Below are 24,254 nucleotides of genomic sequence, written 5' to 3' on the forward strand. Positions count from 1 at the left end.
TCAGAGCAATTCCCATCACGGACAACATCTGTAATTTAGTCAGCCGCCTGAAACCCTTGATAACACCTGCACAAGCTCATTATCTGCCAGCAGCCTGACAGGGGCTTCCCTGAGGGCAGAGATGACAGCCCCCTGCCTGCACAGAACTGCTGGCGGTCTGTGGCAGCTTGGAAAACTTTATTATTGCCAGTGGCACTCTGTCAGAGACCAGGAGGGTTGTGCAGATATGGAAGCATCTTCCACTTGCAGCAGGAAAGTCGAGAGCGAGGAGAGGCTGGAGGACATTATCAAGGCCAGGCCTGAGCTCGTTAATAGGGTCAGGCCTCTGCCTGCATCGGTCATAGTCTCCTCTGCAGCACACAAGACCGACTGACGGAGATGTTTCGGAGAGGATGCAGGAGACGTGCCTCGTCAAGACTGCTTGTCCCAGGAGGATCTGGGGATGTTGTACGGATCACAGCAGGCCAAGTGGAATGCAGCAAACACTACAAGAGATTGGACCGTTGAATGGGTTCCCCCAGGCCCAGGCAAAGCCATGGTCATCTTCTGGCCAGCCAAGCTCAGCCTTACTTGTTGACTGCAAGTGGAGTGGAGCCATCCCCCACAGTGTTCCATAATGCCACCGCTATTTATATGTGTTATAAAAGCCAAGAGCAAATTGGCCAGGTTGCTTAGCACTCGGCACTAATTGGATTATAAAGACTGTGTCAACCTGTTTCGGCCCCACTCACCATGCACAGGTGCCGTTACAGCTTCCCACAGGCTACGTGTGCCTGTCACCACCGCCTGCACAGCGATCGGCAAACACGGCCCCCAGCTCTCCTCCTGCCCAGTGCCAGCAGGAGGACGAGCCCAGCCTGTCCTCACCCTCTGCTGTCCTCACCCTCCAGGGCTATGGGCCGGGCTTCTCATCAGGCTGGTGTTGGCGCTGCCCACGCTCCAGCCTCCACACCACTGTGGTTCCTCACCCCCTAGCCCCGCCGTGCTCGGGACAGGCTGCTGTCTGCCCCCCGTCTGTGAGAGCAGAAGGCAATCACTCCGTTTGCAGCCCCCAAAGCCACCGTGGGGACTAGAGACCCAGGGATGCTGAGAGCAGCAAGGCACAGGCAGCTATCCCCTGGCACAGGAATGTAGCTTTGCCTTTCAAATACATTCATCACTTGGTGTTTGTGTTTCAAGCAGATGCTGGGCTGTACAGCAGCTCTAAATTTTTTGCACATCCTGCACTAATCTAGGGCTCTTGGCCATTGGTCCTATCTACCATGCTGTCCTCATTTAAGAAGGAAAAAGCCCTGTGAGGTTAAGCAAGAAATATACTGCTTACTCTGCGAGGCATCCAAGCAGAAATATAAATCAAGGAGAAACAGTATCTAAGCTACAACCTAGGCTGTATCTCAATTTATTTTTTTAACAGCCATCACTATTTGCTAAAGGGAAAGGCAGAACGGCAATCCCCAGGCCTACCTAGTATTTACCACCACCATAATCCTCTGTTTGCAAAGATTTAAAACCCAGGCGTAGTAATTCACTGCAGGCTAAAGCAGGTCTTGACCTGAAAGCAATTTCCCTCAGCCTTCCCAACTGCCTCAGAAATCACTAGTGCAATTCAAGCAGATGAACAGGCGGCGCGGAGGATTTCTGCAACGGGGAAGGAGACACGTAACCCAAAGACCCCAAACCTTCCCAGTGGTCCAGCCATGTAAAAACCCAAATCCTTAACACTACTGCACTTGAGAACATCCAGACTGGTCAGAAAACTCCAGGGCGAAGAGACCCAGATCTCCAGGCCAAGGAGACCCCGGACCTACAGCAAAAGCTCAGCCCAAAAGAAGCAGGGTGGGAGCCTGAGCCCCCCAAGGCACTGCCGAGGATGGGGAGAGGGGATGGGGTTCCCATGGGATGCCAGCACAGCTAACCCCGCTGCACGGCAGCCTTCTGACGCCTCATCAGGTTTCAATTAAATCAACCGCGAGGCACGTCATCCAATTGTTCTCTAAAATTACAGATGAGCGTTAAATGCAATTAATCACAGCGAAGAATGAAAACTGAGCTTGGGGGAAGCTCCAATCCCAGCCCCGCCTGCCCGAGCACCAGCACCATGCACGGGTCCCATGCTGTGCTGGGGAGCCCCCCAGGAAAAACTCACTAACAAATTAGACCCAGAGAGCACAAAGTACTTTTCCTTTTCTAATTTTTTTTTTTTTTTTAAAGCAAGCACAAACTGCAACACCGAGACAAAACTGAGCATGGGTGACATTAAGTGCCACTTTGCCAGATGCAGCTTGCACGGATAGATTAATGGCCAAGATGATTTCACTGCCTGGGACTGGCAAGGGGCCAGGCAGTAATATTTATGATGTATCACACTCTTTCGCCCTTTTACTGACTGCTTTGTCCTGGCTGCCAGGACAAAGGGGTGGAGGAATCGCATGCTCTCTTAGGCACAAACTGCTTGCAGGGGCCCAGCTGGAAATACGGGAAAAGGCTGAGAGTATTTTGCTCAGCAAGTGAGTTTTCCAACTTTGCCATACTGTGTGTTACCCTCTGCTTCGTTCAACTCCAGCTCTTCCAGCCACGTGTGTAAAGGGGAGTTACGCCACTCAAAGCGGAGATGATCTCCATTAGCAGTGACAGCTTTACAGCACAGGCTGGCCCCATTTAATGCTCGTAATGTTTTACTGCAGCCTCGTACCAGCAGCTGCAGCAGGGCTGCTCTCCGGGCTCGGCTTAAACCCTCCCTCCAGCCACATCCAGAGGAGAAAGACCAGCTTAAGGGATGTGTGATCCCGCAGCAGGGTCTGTGGTGCTGGAAACCAGCAGGGAGAGCCAGCACAAGTGCCCAAGCCACCTTGCACCGGGGCTCTGTTGCTGAAGAGAGGAAGAATCAAGCTTACCCCACAGCGGGACTCTAGAGAGATGCTGGTTCAGATCTCCTCTTGTGTGGGTGCTCTCTCCTTCCCCCAAAAGCCTCAGCCCAGCAAGGGGGCACAGGCAGGCAGAGGTCACTTCCCTGTGCCCCGCTGCCCAGCATCCTCTGCCAAGACCTGGCAGAGCTGCCCTGGCATGCAGGCAGGCACCCCAGGTGCATGCCAAGGGGCCTGGCGGAATGTCTGGATGCTCTGAGAAGTGTCCAGGAGCCCCTCTGGCAAGAGGCAGCTTCTGGAGCAAGTTCGACAGCTCTTCCTAGGAGGCACCAACGCTATGGCCTGCCTCAGGCGGGGACAGAGAAGGCATGCAGTGAGCTGGACCACCCCACTGACATGCGGTGTGAGCTTAGGAGCAAATCACTCTTCTCAGAAGAGTCAGGCAGGATGGTGAGCTCCAGCAGAGGGGCACGGGGAGGAGAGGCGCTGCTTTAGCCGACCCAGGCAGAGCTCTGGGGATGCTGTGCAGCAAGCAACCCTGCAGCGGCTATTACCCCTCCAGCCCTTCTTGACCTGCAGCCTTGAGCCTGCCCGTAAGCTAGGACTATTTTCCCCTAACCTGAGTTGAGAGCATGGCCTGCAAGAGATTTAAACAGTGGATGTAAAACTACAGGAAAGGAGATGGATGGAGGGTCAGGATGACAGGAGACGTGAATGCTGGAGCCTGCACAGAGCCTGGGGGAAGCTGCCAAGCACATAAGCCTGTGGGTATGACTCCCTTGGCTGCTCTGGGAATGCCAGCTGCCAGCTGGAAACCTGATGGAAGCAAAGATCTCCTTGGCTACTTGCCTTTTCCTGCTCTGGCACCCTTGCCGCCAGTAAGCTGCTACCTCTCCAGTGCTGCAGGCAGCCAGAGCAGAGGCGGACAGCAGTAGCAGGTACTCTCCGTGCACAGATGATGCTGACACCCTCCGTGGGCACTTGGGCCATTCACAGGTCGCCTAGTGATGGCCAAAACTAGTCCCTGGAGTACGACATGTGATTTGAGAGGCTCCTACATGAGCTACACATCTCCTGGATACCAGGCACCCCTGGGCACAGGTGTGGGCAACCCAGGGTGCATTGGTCTCTAACATTTAGCCAACGCAGAAAAGCAAGACCCTGCAGCCCCACAGCCTGCCCTCTGCAGGCACAGGTTTGCCCTCTACAGGCAAACCCATTTACACTCATCCCAACAACTTTCTCTGTACGAGGGTTGCTATGCTGGCAAAGCCTATCCCAGACGGCAGGCGCAGGGCTGGGGTGTGAGCACTGGCTTCGGCTCCAAGTCCTCTTTCTCCACACAGACCACACCAGATCTGGGGCAGAGGGATGCCACCACCGGCAGCTACTGTCGCTCTACGGCAAGGGGAAAGGAGTGAAAATAATAACTTGTATCCAGGAACAAATAGCGAAATGGAGAGCTGCCACCACAATGCAAAGGGCAGAAGCTGTCCAGCAAATGGCGTGGTCTTAATTGCTATTAATTGAGCAGTGGTTTAAACAGTTTTAGAGTTGAAGAAGCAAGAACTGGAACCTCCTGGAGGTGGTGCAGCTCTCCAGCCCATTGACAGGCTCATGTTGGCACGAGCTCAGCTCCCTCCTCAGAGTATGAAATTCTGCCTGCAACTGGTCTGGCAACAGAGCTGCTGCAGGGAGTGGTGGGATGGCAGGAGATGACAGGCCACCACCCTCCCAGACTGCCCTGTGCCCAAACCTCAGACACACTCCTGAGGCAGACGCCTGTCACCAATGCTGTCACCAAAGGCCATTTGGCTGTGTTCCTGCCACCCTCTGCACCGGGGTGTCGACCTGTCTCGGCAAACCTGCTTTTAAGGACCTAAGCACCCTGGTGCACCACACCAATGAGGAGAGACTTCTCCAGCGTGTATCAGATGGGAGCACTCCGATCTCCCTACCCCAATGCTTCATCCCAGCAGTGATTTCTGGGGCCAGAGGCCCAGAAGAGGTGACATCAAGGAGGACACCACTAGGATTGCCGACCATGCTGTGCAGCCCAGGCATGCTGCTCTGCCTTTCCCCATGGAGCCAGCAGCAACGAGTTCTGCAACAAAAGGACGCAGAGGCCCTCTCCATCCTTCTGGAGATGGCGCGGGGGGGGCAACGGCTTCACAAGGTCAGGGTGATGGGCAGGGACAGACAGCTGCCAGATGCTGAGCAGCTCAGAGACCCTCTGCAAGGACACCAGTGGCTCCAGCCAGCACGGGTGACACCACCCAGCAAAGGGACAGGAGTGTCCCCTGCTGGCTGCAGCTCTGGGTGTTGCAGGGCTGTGGCTGAGGGTCTTAGGAAGGGCCAGGGAGTAGCTATGCATTTTGCCATTTGATTTGAACCATGACAAGGAAGAGGGCCAGGCGGCCAGGCTCTCTGAGTTGAGTTCAGCAGGGCTGGAGGGCTCACGTCTGCTGGTCTGCAAACGCTGGGCACACCTGGACAGCTTCCCTTCCACCTTTCTCCATCGCTTTTAGTTTGGCTCTGACTACCAATGATTTTTTTAGCTGTCCCCATCACAACAGGGAGACATCTCAAGGAAACCAGGAGCTGTGAAGGACCAGCAGTGGCTTTTGGATCACTGTCCCGGGCAATAAACCTCCCGGAGCAGGGTGGCAGCAGCCCTTGCTCCGGTGGGCAGCCTGCCTGCCAGCAGCAACGCGTGGCTCTGCAAAGCCGCCCATGCTGGCTGCGAAACCAGGATCCTCCACCCTCGCCAGCTCACAGGGATGCACGGCCAAGAAAAACACCACTCCCATGGCCAGCACCAAGGCAAGGCATGGGCACAGGGCAGGTGACAGGCTCTGGAGGGTCCCCACACAACCCAGAGGGTGCTGCCCAACCAAAGCAGCTGGCCACCCCCAAAAGCCTGAGCTGCAGCAGGCAGCTGCGGTGCCGGCGGCGATGCCAGCACCACGACAAGCGCAGCGTGGATATGCGTGGTTTATTTACACTAACACACTGGGTTCTCCATCCTGCCCTTCGTTAGAGGCTCCCTTGTGTTTGGCTTGCCCCCCCGCCCTGCCGGCTGCTCTCCCTCCTGCTGTCAGCAGGGCTGTGAGCAGCTTCCTCTCCGGCTGTGTGCTCCCCCTGCCAGGCCTTATTTTCTCCACAGATAAAGTCTCCCCCTCTGCTTCCAGGATTAATCACCACTGCCCGCGCAGCTGACCCCAACCACACCAGAGCCTCGCCCAGAGGAAGGCAGCCGAGGCAGGGACACGCCAGCACAACACACTCTGCAGAGCTCGCTGCCAGCATGCCAGTGACTGAGGGGGGCTGCAGTCCCTCTCCCCAGGACCTGGTGCTGCTCCAGAGCCTGCCCACCCTCCCAAGAGAAGATGACCCTACAAAGCCCTGCACCAGCAGTGCTTGCCGAGGTGCAGACAGCTTACCTTCCAGCTGCCCACTTAAAAGCAGGTCCTTGCGTCTGCCGTGCAGCCCAGGGTCCCCTCTGCACTCTGGGGCAGCCTAGCAGGCCCTCTCCCCACCGAGCAGCCTCCCCTCCCTGCAAACAGGGTGCCAGGGCAGGGCAGGAGGTGAGGGGGGACGTGCCCAAGTGTCCCAGCCTCTAACCACACCGTGACACGGGTTTCTGCAGCACCAATTAGGCAGCCAGCGGAGCAGAGCAGCGGCTTCTGCACAGCAATTCCAGCCTATCAGCTAATTAAAAAATTAGGCTGCCTGCCAGAGGTAGATGACAAATCATCGCTAACACCCACACAGGGCAGGCACCTGGGTGAGCCCAGGGGTCGGTGCAGCAGTGATGGCCCCGGGTGCTGACGGCAGCATTGCTCTGCTCGCCTTGCTCACACCCCGCAGCCACCTCCAGAGGGATGGGGAAGACTCAGCAGGAGATGGATGTGGTTTGTTCCAGGAAATTAATTTTTCCTGTGCATCCAAGTGTCTCCTCGTAATCCATCAAGGTCTGAGGGACTAATATGTACAATGCTCAACACCTTGGCTCTTAACTGGACTCCAAGGCAGAGACTGCTGAGCACACGACAGCTTTCAGGATGAAGCTGTAAGTGCTGCTTGCTATGTATATAATATACGGTGCCACTGGGGGAGGAGCGTGAAGATACTTTTTGGAGCTGGAGGAAGAGCAGCAAGAACCTTATAATCAGACAAAATAAGGTTTAATTCCAGGTTGCCATGAATTACAAAGCAGTGCAGATGGAAAGCTGTGAAACAATAAGCAGGTGAGACGGAAAGGGAAACCAAAAAGAGATACAGGGAAATAAATGCATTAAGGTAGATGAGCTCACGTCCCGATTAACTGCACATGGTGGGGGAAGGAGCTGCGGGGCTGCAGGCAAATTTTGTCCTTATTTCTTCTTGCTAAGCTCTAACAAGCTACGGCAGGGCGGGGAGCAAGGCCGTGGGGGAGAGCAGCCTTGGCATCAATGCCGGGTGACCCCCAGCAGCTTCTACCCTTTGGGGATGGGGGAGCGGGGCTGGCTGGGGAGGGAGGAGGGCAGCACCCACCGCAGCACCGGGCAGGGAGACCCTGCTGGTCTGCAAGGAGAGGGATAAACAGCCACACGCCTGCCCTGGCCTGACAGATCTAGGACATCCAAAAATAATCGATGGTGGCACTGCAGCAAGGGGCGACCAGCGGAAACGATGAGAAGTGACACCACCGCCAGGGGCTGCGGGTCGTGCTGGCCCCCATGGTGGTGGTGCCGTGGGGAAGGGGCCTCCTCCATGCCAAAGCTCCTGGGGGTCTGCCAGGCACCTGCCGAGCAGCATCCACATCCCCCTCACGGCCACAGCCCTTCCCAATGTCTCCTCCACAGCAGGGCTGGGGCCAACGGGCTCCCCTGCCAGGAGAGGCACATCCTGCAGGCAGCTGGATGGGATTAGTGTCTCATTTTGGCAGGTGAGGACCCCCCTATAAGGCCACCGCCTCCAGTGTTTACCTGGGGTGGGCTTATTTAGAGGTCTGCTGTTGTCTGCTCCCCAAAAGCACCATGAAAACAGCTCCCATGGCACAACAAGCTTGCCCCAGCAAGGAACAATGGCTGGCACTGTTCTCCCTATTGCTCACAAATCCATCACTCCAGCCTCTTCTCTTCTCCTCACAGGATCTGACATGAGCAAGCGCAGCCCGGAGACAGGCTGGAGAAGGAATCTGGCTGTTTTTCATGTGGCTGCTTTTTCATGAAGCAGGGAGGGAGGTTATGAGAGCACACCAGAAACTATTAACGCTCCCTCCACCCCTGTAAAAATGGAAACATTTTTGCCAGAAAATAAACCCTTCAGCTACTGCAGCATCCCATGGGAACTGTGGCTTGGGAGCATGCAGCTCTGGGGCCATCTCCCACGACTCCACCACAGACCCCAATTTTCTGTGCCTCTTCACAACATCTCCACTTCGATAACGCACAATTGGGCCTGGAGCATCTGGGACACAGGCGCTCTCCTCCCAGCACTCCCCCAGCCCGCTGCATCCCTGCATACCCCCGAAGCGGTGGGGGGTCAGCGACAATGGCAACGTTCAGCCAGCCAGGAAGGGATCAGGAGTGACGCACTCTCAAAATGCTCATTTATTACAATGTAAGTCGCTGAATTTTGTGGTTAGCTGCACCAGGAATTGCTCTGCAGCCGAGCGGAGGAAGAAGAGGAGGTGGTGCTCCCCATCTTCCTCTGCCGGGCTCCACCTTACAGATCTCTGATGCACGTCTCTTTTTTCACGGTGTGACAGAGGATTGATGCACCGTAATTCACCGCACACAGGTGCTGTCGAGGGGAAACATCGGGTGCAGTCACCTGGCACAAACAGAGCCCAACGCGGGCAATCCCGCACTACAGACTGGAACGTTGCAGCCGCAGTGGCAAACCCTCACGCACACACACCTACAAACTCCTGTTTTCCCAAAGGCAATAGATCACGTTTTCAGGACGCTGCCTGCCTGCCTTTACAGAATTGCACTAGCAGAAGACAGTGACTTGTCACGGCGCTGCTCCAGCAAACAGACTATTTTCCTGATACCTCCATTTCACCCGTTCCCCAGGCTCCGAGTCTCCTCACCCCACAGCCAGCAGCAGGAGCGCTCCGGATGCCCAGCCTCAGCGCAGACAAGGTGCCCTGGGAAGGCAAAGCACAGCTCAGCGCTCGCTCCGACACGTCTCCTCCCTGGCCTTTGCCCTCCCTCCAGCTCCGCTCGGTGGGAAAGGCGTAAGCTGATGCTCACAGAGTTCCCTGTCTCCAGGCCGGGACTCCCAGAGCAGGCTACAGCTGATATCAGTTTCGTGGGAGACCAAGCCGGAGCCAGCAGCTGGGGCCTGCTGCAAGGAGCACCAAACCCCAAGCGGCTTGGTCATTAACAGGCAGCTTAGACAAACATAATTATAATCTGGTCTATGCTTAATAATCAGCACAGCTGTTGATAATGAGCTGGAGAAATCGCTCCATTCAGAGTCTGAGGCCAGGGAGACCACTGGACCTCCCGTTTGATCCCAGTGTGTCACAGACGTTAAGTCCAGACACCCGCTATGAAGCCGATAGCACGGCTCCTTGCCAGTGGCTGCTTCCCTGGACACAGCGCTGCTTATTCACCTGCAACAGTCGGCCACGCTTCCCCCACCACACACAGCTGAGGACTCTCCCTCAGCCCACCAGCAGCTGAGGACACCCAGTTGCTAAACTAATTTTCCCTGAAAACTGCCTGACTTGGGCCAAGGATGGGGGCCAAGAATTCCCTGGGGAGCCCACAGGTTGCCCAGGTTGCCTCTTTGCCACTCCAACTCCTCCTCCCCTCACCCGTGGCACCAGGAGTCTGTCCCCTGCTCTTGCCTGCCAGGCAGACCTGCCCAGACACTACTCCTTCATGAGTCCATAAGGAGGGTGATAAAAAGCTTGCCGGGTCCTCTTAAGTTACACAACTAAAATGACAAGTGATTAGAGGGACCAATGCCTGCCGGGAAGTGAGAGGCCACCTCTGGATGCGCATACTGAAAAGGAAGGTAAAAATGTCCTTGTCGTCCTTCCTCCTCCTCGCACTGCTCTGCAATTCCCAAGACCATTTCGTGCTGGCATCGTCCTCATCCTGGCAGCTCCTCCCAAGCCCTGCTCATCCTCTGTGTACCTTTCCCATCACTTCTCCCTTGCAAAACCATTGCGATGCATCGAGTCCTCCTCCAGCTCCTCCAGCCTGGCCGCACCGCATTAAAACAGGATTTATGAGCCTCAAGCACAGACAAGAGTTATGCAGTCTGCACTTCTGCACGCTGCATACCAACTCCCCAGCTGGTTTAAATCAGATTAACTCCGCTGATGTAAGACATTTAAAGCAAGAGAGTTCCATGATTTACACCAGCTAAGAAGCTGTTATATTATAGTTTGGCAGCTGCAGGTTTTAGATCTGAAGTTTTTTGGGCAAGTATCCCAAGCAGCAGTGAACGACAGAGCAGCTGGGTGGCAAAACCCACTTATTCTCAGTGCAATATGCACACAGACAGCACATGTTCCACAAAAGTATTTAAAAAAAAAACAACAACAAACCAACACTGGTGTTTTGAGTGCCATCAGTCTGCAAAGTCAGTGCCCTGTCACAACCCCAAGGCTCCAAACAAATCATGATCAGTATCATGTAGTCATGATACTACAGAAATGCCTCCCTTCAAAAAACAATAAATTTGGGAAACTGAAGCCAGGCAACTTCAATGCAAAGGTCGCTAGCTATTGAAAAAAACCTACAGACCGACTAACACAAATGCGAACAAACACACAAGAGAGCTTACTATTCAGATCTGGGCCTTCATTTCTGCTGGAAGACACTTAAGCTTCCAATCAGATCTGGCTTCCACAAAAAAAAATGGCACTAACACTACGGAGCCAGATGTGCCTGCAAAAGTGCACAAAAAGACACAGTGTTCAGGGCAGGTGAAATGGCACAGAAACACACCAGGAAAAGCGCTAATACTGCCTGCAAAGGAAGGTTTAGTCCTTTCACCTTAGCAAAGTAGCTTCTTCACTCTGGTTTGTCAGAGCCGGGAGAGCGGCAGGAGCCCAGTGCCATTCCCAGGCCTCCTGCAAGCGGGCAGCAGAGCTGCAGCCTTCCCTGCTGCCTCCCATCTGGTGCCGGCTGCGCATCGGGAAGCAGGGAAGGGGCCAGGGAGCCCCGCCAGCCCCATAAATCACCAGGCACCCAATGCAGTAAATCTGACCTCCCTTGCAAGGGAAATATAAATCAGCTTTACTAGCAGCTTCTGAAACAAAAACTAAGCTCATGAAACTGTAAAAATGCCTCTTTAAACATCCTGTGCCCCGAGAACAGACCACTGAAAGCCCTGTCAGGCTGAGGGAGAGCAAACAAGCTTCCAAGAGATGAGATAACTCGTGAGTTGACAAACTCAGAAAAGGCATTTCAGACTGAGCAGCTTCTTGCTAGCAGGCGGCACGACATGGATATCTTTAGCACAGGGTAAAGACAGGGTAGGGAATCGGGAGGAGTGAATTAGCCAGCATTAATATCATCATTTGTATTCAGTGAACTTCAAAGAGCTTGCAATGTAGACATCACTAGACAGGAAAAAAAATTACCCAGGTCTAATGGAGACCAAAGTACAGCACATTTGCTGCAGACCACAGAGAGGGGGTTGGATGAGACCCTTGGGGCTGCCTTGCTCCACAGCCACTGGGGAGGACGAAGCGGGCTACCTTCCTGCTTCCTCTTCCCTGCTTGCACAAAATAACACCACTGCCCAACCACTTAACGAGCTAGCACAGGGTAGCTGTGCCCCCCAGACAGGGGCATGTCCAGAAGAAGCCTCATGAACCAGTGCAGAGGCAGGAGCTACTGGGCAGAGCCAAACCAGGACAGGGCTCAGCAGGGGCACAGGGAAGTCTCAACTGCTCACGTCACAGCAAGAGCAAGACTGCGCCTGAGATCCACGGTGGGAAGTCTCCAGGGAATATTATGGCTAGGCAGCGGCTCTAGATGCCGAGGAAGCTGCCAGTGGTCCTACCATGGGAACAGCTATTTCAACAACACACATGTGGGAATGGACCACCACTGTGTGCCATCCACAAGCAGCTTCAAGAGGCTGGTGACCTCCTCTGGGGGCAGGTGTACAACCAGGCAGGACCCCAGGGCTCCCTGCCACCACTGCCATGGCACAGGGAGAGCACGCAGCCAGTGGCTGGCCCAGGAGAGGATGGTGCCCTCACCAGCGTGTCAGGCCAGCGGAGCAGCCAGCAGGAAGAGCCCAGGGACCAGCACTGGGAAGGGACAGGCAGGGCTGGGAGAGCTCCAGGGAAGGGGTCTGGAGCCCAAGGATGCAACACCCTCCTCATGCGACCGGTCCAAGGCTAGAGAGCACAGCGGTCCCAGGAGAAGCACCCGAGTGCAGCTGGGGAAGGAAAACATGGCATCAACTGAGCCAAGCCCCTTCTGCCAGCTGCCTTGTTTTCCTGCAGATTTATTGTTGTTCTCACACTCAATAACAGCAGAGCAAAGGCACAATGAGGAAACTTAAGTGATTAGTGGCTGCTAATGAGCAACGCTTTCCAAGAGCTCACGGAAGCCAAGAGGAAAGGCTCAACAACCGCTCTGTGCTGGCTTGCTAGCACACAGACGCACCTCAAGCATGTGGCACCTCTTTCTGCTGACACCCCACGGGGAAGGATGCTTTAAACACACCCAGGGCAACCACGTTTTCTTCTGTCTTGCCTCTCCTACCATCTGATGGCACGAGGGCAGGGCCAGCTACCATGCGGCACAGATAGCCTCCCGCCACTCACACCAGTGGAGACCTGGATGTAGGCAGTCTTGAACCGAAGGGCCCATCACTCTGCAGGAAGGAGCAGAACCCCAGAAGCCTACCCCAAAAGTTCACTAACTTTCTTTGCATTTCAAATAGCACTGGATAACATCTCTGTGCAGAAGAAAAAGAGAGTCTGTGTTCCTGAGGCAGCTGCTGCAGCAGCTCAGCGGAGGCTCACCTTTGGGCAGGATGCGATGCATTGCAACCGACAAGAAGAAGATCGCGTCGCTGTAGTAGGTCCCCGATCCAGCGCTGAAGTGTTTCTGCATGGCTTCGACAATTGGAAACAGCTTTTCTGTCAGCTCATTCACATCATGGACTATTACCTAGGAGAGGCACCAGAAACATCACTCAGCCACCACCTCTGGGGACCGGCACACCGCTGGCAGCCTCTATTCAGTCTGCCCCAGCACAGACACTGCTGGTGGCACTGCAGCTGCACACGGGGGCCTGACTGCCGTGACCCCTGCACACCCCCCTGCCGTGAGAGCCAGCTAGGGCGTCAAGGAAAGGAGGAAAGGATTTTTACAACCATTTCATAAACGTGAGATGGGCCAAGAGAGACTCAAATCCACTCATAGAATCAAGGCTGTTCAATGTTTTTTGTTTGGGGTTGGTTTTTTTTTTTTCCTGCTCTGTTCCCACTGCCTAATGCAACCACATCTCTGGTCTCCCATACGGAGTCCATCAGAAGAGGTGACGGTTCGCCCCGGGCTCTGGCATCCTGCCGTTTTGAGGCGAGCCAGACCACGTCACTTACCCTGAGGACCAAGACTTGCTCCCTGCTGCAGAATCAGGCTGTGACAGGGACACAGCCCGGATTTCCTGAACCTCAGCCCGGCACAGAGGCAAGCTCTGCAGCACGTCCTGCTGTGGCTGGAGGGGGAAAGGGAGGACGGGCCACAGCACGCTGACAAAAATCCCAATATCAGGAGTTACAGCAGAGCCGAACATCTTCTCTAGAGGGATCTCAGCCCGCTTGTGCTGGAGCTTTGCTCGCCCTCAGCCACCAATGCTCTGCACTCCTCAGCCCTGCCCAGTACCGGCCCTGGTACACCGGCACAGGTCTGCGCTATGGGCCAGAAACAGGAGCAACTGAGAATGTACCCTGCAAATGTGAGCTGCTGGAATTTTACAAGCTTACAATTAATTTCGGTCAAAGTCTGATGAACAGGAACTTTCACGCAGCCCGACGCTTGTTATACACACAGAAGGATGCAGGTCACTGAATCATGCAAGATAACAGGAGGGATTTTCAGGGTAATTAAGAGAGACGAAGGACACGACCCCGGTGCGGATAAGGGGGAGCACAGGAACTCAAGTGTGGAGACTCAAGGTCACGCCGCCTTCTTCAGGCCAGGGAAAGCAGGAAGAGCACAGCGGGAACTGGAGGCCAGTGAGGACACAACTTTGCAGCAGTTCGTGAATTTTGGAAAGGGGAGCCTATAGCCCTTGTTTGAGGGATACAGAGACACTTCCTTAAGCCTTCAGCAGGGAACTCAACCCACAATCTGCAGAGGTCCCTTCCAAACTAAACTGTTCAAGGGTTCTACGTTCACTCACTTCCTTCACTACTCACTCACTAAAACTTCATCTGCTTAAGAGCAAGGAGCCCTGCACTATACACTCAAATATACAACACAAAGCATTTGCTTTTTAAAAAACTAAACCTAAACTAAACTAAAAAAGTCTCAAAGGAAAAGGCAGCTGTGGAGCCTGAGCTGGTGCAATGACCATCCTCTCTATAGGATGCCCAAGGGGCTGCTCTGACACCCAGCGAGGCTGGCACAGAGGCAGTGAGTGGTCCAGAGCTTCTTCCTCCCACATTTTGTTGCAGAAAATGCTACCCAGATCAAAGTGCTCTTGTGGCAGAGCAGAGCTCGCTGGAGGCAGGGAGCCACCCGTGGGACCTGCAGTACGCTAAAAAAGGCGAGGTGATGGGCCCATCCTGACCCTGGGCACGATGGCCGAGCCCATGGTGAGGTACCGCTGGAGGACAGTCACAGCAGAGTCCCCACAGACCCCATCCTGGGGAAGGCACCCCAAACACCCACCCTTGGCCACTGGACCTTGCTGTCAGCCAGACGCTGTTTGAGAGCCCTCGCACAGGCTCTGTGGCCAGCGTGTCCCTCGGTGGGGCGGCCACGCTGCTGGCGTCCCGGCTGCTGGGCTGGGGGCCAAGCGCCTGCAGGAGGACGGCAGGAAAAACACAGAACAACATGTACCGGGAAAGTGCACTGGGAGAGCTCATCAGCAGCCGCACCTGGCTTTGGATAGCACAGCATATTCTCCAAGACACCGCACGGGAGGAAACTCCGTTACCGGTACCGTTACGGCAGCATCTCGCCCCAGCCCTGCCGAGCTGCAGGAGCAGCTTTGCCATCACAATTAGCAAGAGCAGCGCTGCAGGAACAGGCAGGAGAACAGCACGGTGGTGGGGAGCACATCAGCAGCACCCAGTGCTGCTGCTGGCAGTCATCCCAGGCAACGAAACACAGCAAAACACACCACTCTGCAGGTGCAAGAGCACTGAGCACCACCACCATCGGGATGCACAATGCTCTGCTCCCAGCCCAGCTCCATAGGGGCAGCTTCAGGGTCTGACCAGACTGGAGAAGAGTGGAGGAGAAATACAGCACCTTTAACTGCCCCTCTGCATCCAGCAAAGGCAGCCTGAGATCTGCACAGCACGTAGGAAACTGCTGAGCAGGGGGGAAAAAAAATCAAACCGATTCCAGCCGCCTCTAAAATGAGCAGAGTGCATTCCCCAATCATGGGAAAAATACTCCTGAAAGTCCAGACACAGCATCATCCTCCCTCCCTCCCCTGCCAAAGAAAACAGGAAAAACGGTGTCTTTTGCCCACCCTTTGGTTAGGCACTTCTGCAGAGCAAACTCCTGAGCAGCTGAATCTTTCTTCCGCAGTCATAGGCTGGGCAGTCTCTCCAGGACTGCAAGGGCTTCTCCTCTACCCGCTGCTGACTTTAGCACAGCTTGTTGATCTGCTGCTAATTTTGTACTTCATTATTTATTTGTGTAGCAGCTTTCAGTAAATCCCCGTAGCTAAATCTGACCACATTTGCTGAGGACATTAAGAAAAGCAAGTTCTAGGGGTTTCCTGTGCAAGTACAGTTTTATAAACACACGTCCTGCACTGAGAAAAGATCCTTTCAATTGATTCACTAAGGAAAAACAACCCACATTTAGTTTCCCCTTAACTTTCCCTCCTTGTCACACCGGGTGTATTTGCAGCTCTATTGCAAGTGTGGGGTCAGGACAGCTCAGTTACATTCCCCCCAGATGTCCTCGCACAGCACCAGACCTGCACTTGGCAGCATCCTTCACGGGGCTGATCTAAACAAGCAACCAGGAAGAGCAACAAACAGAGTGTGGTTAATTTTATTCTCGGAGGGGAACGGAATAAATAAGCGATATGAATCAGCACAGGGAGTCAGAGCACGCAGCCCAGAGTTGCAGGAAACAGGGCGAGTCAGGGCTCTTTGTAAGCGGAGTATGGGCTGCTGAGACATGCCCAGGCTCGCTCCCAAGCACTTCCCGCTCGGCAGGAAGCAGGAGAGGCTGCAGAGATCACCCTGCAACCCACGGGACAAGACACGCTCTCTCCAACTCCGAGGATAAAAGCCCTGCTGAAGCCCAGCAGAACCTCCGCAAGCCGGGGCTGGGAGGACAAGGCATGGGCAGGAAGACCAGGTCCTGGCTGGATGCCGGCGTGCGGCAAGTCCTTCCTCCGACACTGATGCTTCCTGGCCAACTTCCTCCATCCTCGCCTCTCTCCACCCCACGCCAAAAAGCCACGCAGCACATCGCGGAGCACCAGCTCCATCTGCTGCTCACTGTCGGTACGCTGCGCCCCCAGCACCACATCTGGGACACATCTGTACAGGCGCCGTGGGACTGGTGATGCCACGTCACGACTGTCCCACGCGTGGGATAGCCCAGGTCTGCCCTGCCCAGCAGGGAGGGTTCCTGTGCCCAAGCTGCTCCCACCCTCTGTGCCATGCCCTGGCAGCTGCTTCATTCTCTGGGAGATTTCAAAGTTCCTGGATTTGCTTAGGGAGGGACAAGAGCTGGCCCGTGGCCTTCCCCAAGGGATGGGATGCAGGTCTGATTCCTGGGCTTCACTAACAGAGGACCTGACTGATCCTAGCTCTGCTGGAATGGGAGAGCAAGGACAGCTCCAAAAGCAGAGCCCAAATCACATCCTCTTGAAGAAAAGGTAAATTTCAGGGTTTTTATCAATCCTGCAGCTCAAGCTGCCCTCTGAGCACTTTATCAAGCCTCATCTCTGGGCCTGCTCTAGGAAAAAAAACCATAAGAACCAGCAAAGTGTTCTGGGGACACCAAGAGAACCAGGAAAGGAGAGGTCTCAGGGTAGAGATAGGTTACTACCGGAGCTACCCGAGTATCAGGATCAACCACTTTCAACATCTTAGCAGCACCAAAGGTCCGAGTTAGGGTGATGTTTCCTGCTTACAAAGAGGAGGAATGGGGTAGGCTACAGCAAGAATAAAGAGGTGCCGTCACCTGCTGGCCTACCAGAAACTGGCACAGTACTAAGGGTAAGGCTGTGTGCTTGAGGAGCAGGCGATGGTCTCTGCTCTCTACTAGGAACTCTGCCTAAGGACAGGTAAGTGGATAGATGTGAAGCGCAGTGCAAGCACAGGCTGGCTAATGAACCCAGGACACGTCAGGCTCTGCCAGGAGAGAGGGAAGAAGCTGTCCCACTGAGGTGATCCCAGTGAGATCTCACCTGAGCCCTCCTGACCATGCCACTCACTTACACCCAAGAGATCAGTTCTGGTGCAAGCCCTCCTCACCGAGCCATGAGCCAGGCTTTACTGCAAGTCCACAAGCACATAAAGACAGAAGCCCACCCCACAACACACATCACTGCCTGTCCCCACCTCCTGTAACATTCCACTCAGGAGCCCATGTCCCCTGGGAGCAGCAATGCTGGCAAGGCTGCCCGCAGAGGAATTTGGGTTCTGAGCAGAGCAGACAGCAGCAAGGCAGCCACAGGCACAGAGGAGTGTCTGCAAGGGAACTGCACGCAGTGGTGGCCTGGGGGTCCTCCCACTTCGGTGACATGATGACACAAACCTGAGCTTGGCTGTCGTACGCACCCTCATGGGCCACCGCTAACCCACCCCAAGCAGCTGGGAGGAATCCTCCTGAAGGTGCACAACCCCTCCAGAACAAGGAGCACTGCAGCACAGTGAGATTGCCACCACGGATACATGACCCGTCTAAGCACCAGCACTAGCCAAGTGCTGTTTAAGAAAAAGGACAGGTGGGACTAATTACCAACAAGTGATCTGTACGAACACCATTAAGGTTGCACCTAAGCAGAGTTCAGCTAATATTAATTACCTGAGAGACAAAAAGTTACAGGAGGAGCAGAGGACACTTCCAAGCCATGCTCTGCAGCAGCACCTCAGGACAGGAGAGTCAAGTTTACCCGGAGTCTCTGAACTTAATACTCCTCCAGTTTTCAGACACTTCTTTAAAGTGAAAGAGAGCCTGACTGCATGGACTGCACTGACTATGTTTTTAGGAGGCGGAACTGTTTCTCCGGCAGGTAGCAGGATGAACATTCGCACATGGAAGCACTGTGACCTTTGCAGGCTCTCCATCCCCCTTTTCAAAAGCTGACAGCCTTTTCTGATCCCAGTCCCGCAAGACCCCTTAGGAAGCCATCTATGCACAAGCAGACACGGTCCTTGAGCTGGGGCACTGAACTGGGGCCAACAACAGGGTGTCCAGAAGAGGAACAGCACTGCCCAGAGCAGCTGCTCTTCTCCAGCAGAAGTGTTTGGCCAGAGGTGTTCCCGGGCCACACAGCCACCCAGCCCTGGGCCAGACCATCACTGAGCACCAGGACACCCCCGGTCACCTCCCCACAGGGTCTCAGCTCACACGGAACAAGTCGTTCAAAGGAGGCTGGGGAGAGACGCATCCTTCTCCAGAGAGGTGGGAAGGAGAGGCTTTCCTGTAAGGAGCTGGACAAGGGCTGGCAGCTGAGTGAGTTTCTTTTCCCCGAACTGCCGCTCCCTTTGTCTTAGGGCAGGTTAACGTTACCCGCACCCTCACACGCTCCTTCCATAACGCCTGGCGAGACCCCAGACGACGCTGTGCCCGGGGTGTGCCCACCAGCCCAAGGAGCCCGGCGGGGGGCGGCCGAAGCCGGGATCCCGGTACGGCGTCTCTGGGCTCCCCACGGGCAGGCCCCGCCGCCCCCCGCCGCCCCACACCTGGTGCCGGAAGGTGGCTCCGCGCAGCAGGTCCCGCAGCAGGCCCAGGCCGATGTCCCTGCTAGCGCCCTCGGTGACCAGGTGGAGGTGCAGCGCCTCCCCGCCGCCCAGCCGCCCGTGCCGCAGCAGGGACCGCAGGGCCGCCTGCGCCTTGCCGCGCAGCGCCGGGTTCCGCTCCGCCTTGGTGAACATCAACAGGAGGTGCAGGTCGCGGCCCCCCGCCGCCGCCGCCACCACCTCCCCGCCGCCGCGCTGGGGGTGGCGGTGCGCCGGGGCGGGCGGCGTGGCGCGGAGACGGCGGGTGGCGCTGGAGAAGGTCTCGCCACCGCCACCCAGGTAGTAGAAGGCGCAGACGGCCAGCGCGGCGGCCAGCGCCAGGGCGCAGGGCTGGGAGCGGGCCCAGCCCCGGCCCGCGCGGCCCAAAGCCGCCATGGCGGGGGCGGGGCAGCCGCCATGTTGGGGGGCGGCTCCCCTCAGCCCGCCGCCATGTCGGGGCGGGGCGACCGCCATGTCGAGGGGCGGTCCCCCTCTTCCTCAGCCCGCCCCACAGACGGAGGCGGTGGACAGCATACAAAGGTTTAATCAAGTACAGTATTTACAATCCTTACAGCATGTACAGTCGATTAACTACAAAGGTAATAATGCGTTTCTCTCATTTACAATGGCAAGCTACAGAAAACTACATTCAAGTTTTGGATACAAAGTCTACAGACTTAATAAATGTGAACTAGGGCTGGTTATACATTCCTTACAGTTACACCTTAAGGGGGAAGGGGTCACAGGAGCATTTTACTGCTGGAATGCTTAAAAAACACCGAGTACAGAGTGACACATGGATAAAGAAAACAACAGTTCATTAGTTCAGACAGAGTAACCTCTCTGCTCGAAGGATAATTTCTCAGTAATTTCTATCAAAACATGAAAAATCAAATCCTAAAAGAAAAGCGAGTGGGATTTTTTCCTCCTCTATCATCTCCTTCCATGGGAAGAGAAACAAGAAAATACTGTATGCAGAAAGATAAAGCAAGTGTATGAAAGGCGATGTACCAAAGTGGTACATTCATCCTTTTCCCCAGCACTGCCTTTCTGGAGCTGTCCCCCCTTTTAAAAATGTGCTTTTGTGCAAGACAGCAAGACAGTTTGGTTCCCAGGGCGCACAAACAAGTGGCATAATCTCTAACTTGGGAAAAAGTGTCCATCTGTGAATGGGCAAAGAGGGTAGGTTTGCAAAACTGACTCTCAAAATACTTTCAAGTGTACTAGATAATGAGAATAATCAGCTCAGTCCTTTTAACAGTGTAAAAATATTATGCCCGTGGTACTTACACACTAGTTGTAGTTCTATCAAATGGTCCTTTTATATTCACTGTGTCATTTGGATATTTCACTGTGTTATGATCAAAAAGCAGAGTTAACATCCACGCTTTAAAACAGATGGCTGCAGAGAAGCACCACGGTCCTGGAAACACCACAGCCAACCCTATGCTTACTCCGGTTCTCACATTTTTTCTTTAGTGCTACAAAGTTTTTGCTCCATCGAGGATAACTCTAATAATTTAGACAACATGTGTGTACTGATGTCATAATGCAAAACAGGAGAAACTTCCTCTTACACGGGGATTTGCTGACAGAAGTTGGAAGGTCTGGTTGCATTTTCTAAAACCATTTCAGCTCAGTATATAAATAGGTAAAATATAAAACCCCACAGAGTGAAAAATGCAGTATCAATACAGGGTCCTTTAACACACTAACATTAGAGGCCAGGAATGATGCAATCCAAAGCTCCTGAAATCAGTGCAAAGGCTGCCACTGATTTCACAGAGTTCTTAGGTTAGGTCCTAATTGGTAAAGAGGCTGAGATCTACAACATATTACTGAACAGCTGAAACACACATTCAGACAGCAGTATGTGCAGCTTGTGAAAGCAAAGGAAGACTTCTACACCATCTACCGACTTCACCCAAGTTTACAGGGACAAATTCCAGCATGTCTAATATAATTCAGTGGCATAATTCAGTATGGTAATTCAAAAAATTTAATTTATATGCACTGTACTGACATTAGGATAAAAGATGAGACCTTACAAATAATCAAAACAATACAGATCACTAAGGAAACACCACAGACCCCACTTTAACCAACGTGCAACATAAGTAAATTATACCTCTGAAGTCAAGATGCATTAGAATATATGCTGAGCTCCTCGACATTTGTCTTTCCAAGAGATCTTTGGAACACATGATCTAACTCTGGCTAGGAAAGATATTATAAAATCTTTCAATGGGCTATCTAGTAAATTACTAGAAATCCACACAAAAGCTGATTTTAAATTATGTTAGGAATCTACTGATTTGTACCTCACTGACTGAGACCTATGATACTTCATACCCACACAGAAACATGAACTAGAATTGAAGCTTCCCATTACCTGGCACAGTACAAGATGCTAACCCACAATGGAGCATTACTGTCTTATTCTAGTTATACTCAGATTCATATTGTAATAAAAATGGAATTTTCTTAATATTACTGAGCAGAAGATTAGCACTCGAGTTAGAACTCGATATGGAAATCCAGATCTTCAGACTAGTAGAAATAATCATATTTCTTATTACTGAGGGCTGGATCCTCCAAGTTACAGAGGCCCTGGAGCACCGACCCTGACAGTCTTTGGCAGGACTAAGCCCTCAATGCATTTCATGCAGCTTAATAGCATATTCATTTTTGCTCATGAGCAACATATTGACACATGTATTGCACCTGACCTGAAAAAAAAAGCTTTAACTGGGTGCAGTTTACACTGGACATCCCAGCATACCTAAAAGGATTGGGGAATGAGGCTGCAGGACCAGAAGCCATTACAACTCCAGAGCTCCTGAAAAGAGTAACACAACCTGGGGATCAGGTATGTTATTATTCCTTTAGCATAAATAGACCGATACTGCTTCCCAGACAGACCAGTCGGGAATGCAGCAAATGGATCTGCAGAGCTACTGGGAAGAAACTTTGTCTATAAGAAGCTGTCCTGCAAAATGTGTCACAGATTTTCATGGCTAGGAAGGAAAATACCAGCAGAGATCCAAAAGAAGTTTCTCAGACATTTTTCCAAGAAGCACAGACTGAGATAGCGATTATGCCATTAAGCTTTAGGGAGCTTTACGTTGCAACCAATCACACCATATGCTACTGTCAGGTAGGCTGCGAAAGGTAACTCTTTAGAAAAACCTATGTCTAAAGTGTATACTATACATAGCCATATCTTACATTGTCCCATCTGTACACTGGGAATTTTACTTTCTCTAAGATCTACTATAACATCCACTGCTGTTAAATACTGCAAATTAGGAAGTATATTATCATTTCATAGACAGCTATTTAAAAGACAACTTACTAGAAACTACTGCTTACAGGTGATACTCCTAAGTTTCTTATTATTCAGACTAAACACACTTTTTAAATGGGCAGAATCTCCTTTTCCTAGCATAATTAGAGCACTCACAAAGCAAGAACTGTTTTGTAAGATTCTTCTGCTTGGAAAAAGAATCTAGTGGACACTTCCAAAATGCTATTAGCTTTGCAGCAATAATCATCCAGATCTGATGCATTATTGCACACGATGCAAAATAATAAATATTTGAAATACCGTACAAATTTAACATGCCAGACAGTTTAATTTTACCATAGCTTACCAAAAATTTTTAGCCAATTTTTCTTATCTCAGCCAGCTTGGAGAAAAGCCAATTCATTTTCTAAATACATTCAAACAGCAGGTTGACATAATGCCATGGCTATTAGGATTGTTAAAAACTCAGATTGATACTATGCTACCTAAAAATTCTCCTAAAGTTGTGTGTAGGGCAGACAAATAGAGCATAAAAAATTGCATCTGCTGCTTTAGTGCTTCAGGTGATTACTATCTAGGTATTAAATAACCTGACACATAAGCATGTATCTACAGACACCATTTATAGACGTACATCAGCAGAGCTCACTATTCCATAAAGCTGTGTTGCAGCCCTCAGAATACAGCTGGAGACTATGGTGGTTCCCTACTTTGCAAAAACATGCAGTGAAGTTTCCAGGTTTTCTTGTTCACACCTTAGTTTAGACAATACATCTACATACACATCTCTGCAGATCATATAAAGGATACTGCTTCCTGATATAAAGGATTGACTGCCCTAAATTCAGGGTGGCTGCATTACGTATGAGATCTTATATATTTGCTTAGGGCTAGTAGGGAGAACAGCGAAAAGGAAAGGTAACAAACAGCCTTCCCATGACTGTTCTACACAAACTCCACTGGCTCAATATTTACTTTCATGTCTCAAATTTCAAGTTCTGATGTCAAGATACTACAAACAAACCCCACATCATGTCCAAAAGGATTAAGTTTATTGTTCATGAAAGGTTCCACATGCTCATTTAAAAGTATACTCGCTGCACAGAAAGTTTAATTTAAGAGAAAAAAAAAGGAAAAAAAAAAACTACTCTTAGAAGTTTGGTCCTCCAGGATAGACGCCTATTGTGACTGACCCGCAGTCACCAGCGTAAAGGCCAGCCTGGTGTTAAAGCTCCCACTTGTGAAAGAGCTTGCAAAAGAGCAGGAGTTACCACCTCTTGTTATTAACAGCCTACCTCTGACCACAGTCAGTGTAGGAACAAGAGAACCTGTTAAGTTACAGGCCCACAAATAGAAGGACAACTCACGAAGTCATTACCCGATTTCCCTTCCGAACAGTCCCAGAAAATGCAACCCAGACCTTCTTGTCAGAGGCACATTCTTCATGGCAACAGGGAGACAGATGACAGTAGGGGACACTAAACAGCAAAGGTGGTCTGACCGTCCTGCCATCCGGAGTCTGCAACGCACACAGCTATGCTCCTCTAACTTTATGTACGAACTGCAGACAAATGCCATACTTGCTAACAGGTACTATTTTTATACAGAGCTAGCAGGCATTTACTTTTTTTTTTTTTTAAACATTTTCTTCAGCTGCTGAGGTATACATACTGGAGGACATAAAAGAACTCACACATTTCCCCAGCTACCACAATCTAAAGCTACATTAGAGTGGTCATTTTATCCAAACTATCTAACAAAATGCATATAATTCATTCCGTTAAAGTAAAAAAAGACTTGCACTATAAAGATCAGGTTCTTTTCCTTCTTGACACTTAAGACTTCTGGGAATCTGACTGCTGGAAACGGTTTAGCTTCTCTGGATTATTTGATGCCATTTGAGAAAAGTCACGAAAAATGTCCTGATAAATTTCGTCTCCTAGGTAGAAAAGAAAAG

The 24,254-nt window shown here is 52.3% G+C and overlaps 2 protein-coding genes across 3 annotated transcripts in view; both read right to left on the minus strand.

Annotated features, from left to right (window-relative positions):
• XXYLT1 (xyloside xylosyltransferase 1) overlaps positions 1-19,386 on the minus strand; it is a 37,618-nt gene extending 18,232 nt beyond the window's left edge. The window contains exons 1-2 of the mRNA XM_074153694.1: positions 18,955-19,386; positions 12,862-13,009 (exon numbers count right to left, since the gene is read on the minus strand). Coding sequence (XP_074009795.1) covers positions 12,862-13,009; positions 18,955-19,386 — 580 coding nt within the window. The remainder of the gene's footprint in view (positions 1-12,861; positions 13,010-18,954) is intronic.
• A 3,948-nt stretch (positions 19,387-23,334) lies between these two features.
• The window catches only part of ACAP2 (ArfGAP with coiled-coil, ankyrin repeat and PH domains 2), a 64,818-nt gene continuing 63,898 nt past the window's right edge, over positions 23,335-24,254 (minus strand). For both annotated transcript variants that reach the window (XM_074153002.1, XM_074153001.1), the window contains one exon: positions 23,335-24,236. In XM_074153002.1, the coding sequence (XP_074009103.1) occupies positions 24,133-24,236 (104 nt within the window). In that variant the 3' untranslated portion in view covers positions 23,335-24,132. The remainder of the gene's footprint in view (positions 24,237-24,254) is intronic.

This window comes from Numenius arquata, chromosome 9 (assembly GCF_964106895.1).
Source record: "Numenius arquata chromosome 9, bNumArq3.hap1.1, whole genome shotgun sequence".
Lineage (NCBI taxonomy): Eukaryota > Metazoa > Chordata > Aves > Charadriiformes > Scolopacidae > Numenius > Numenius arquata.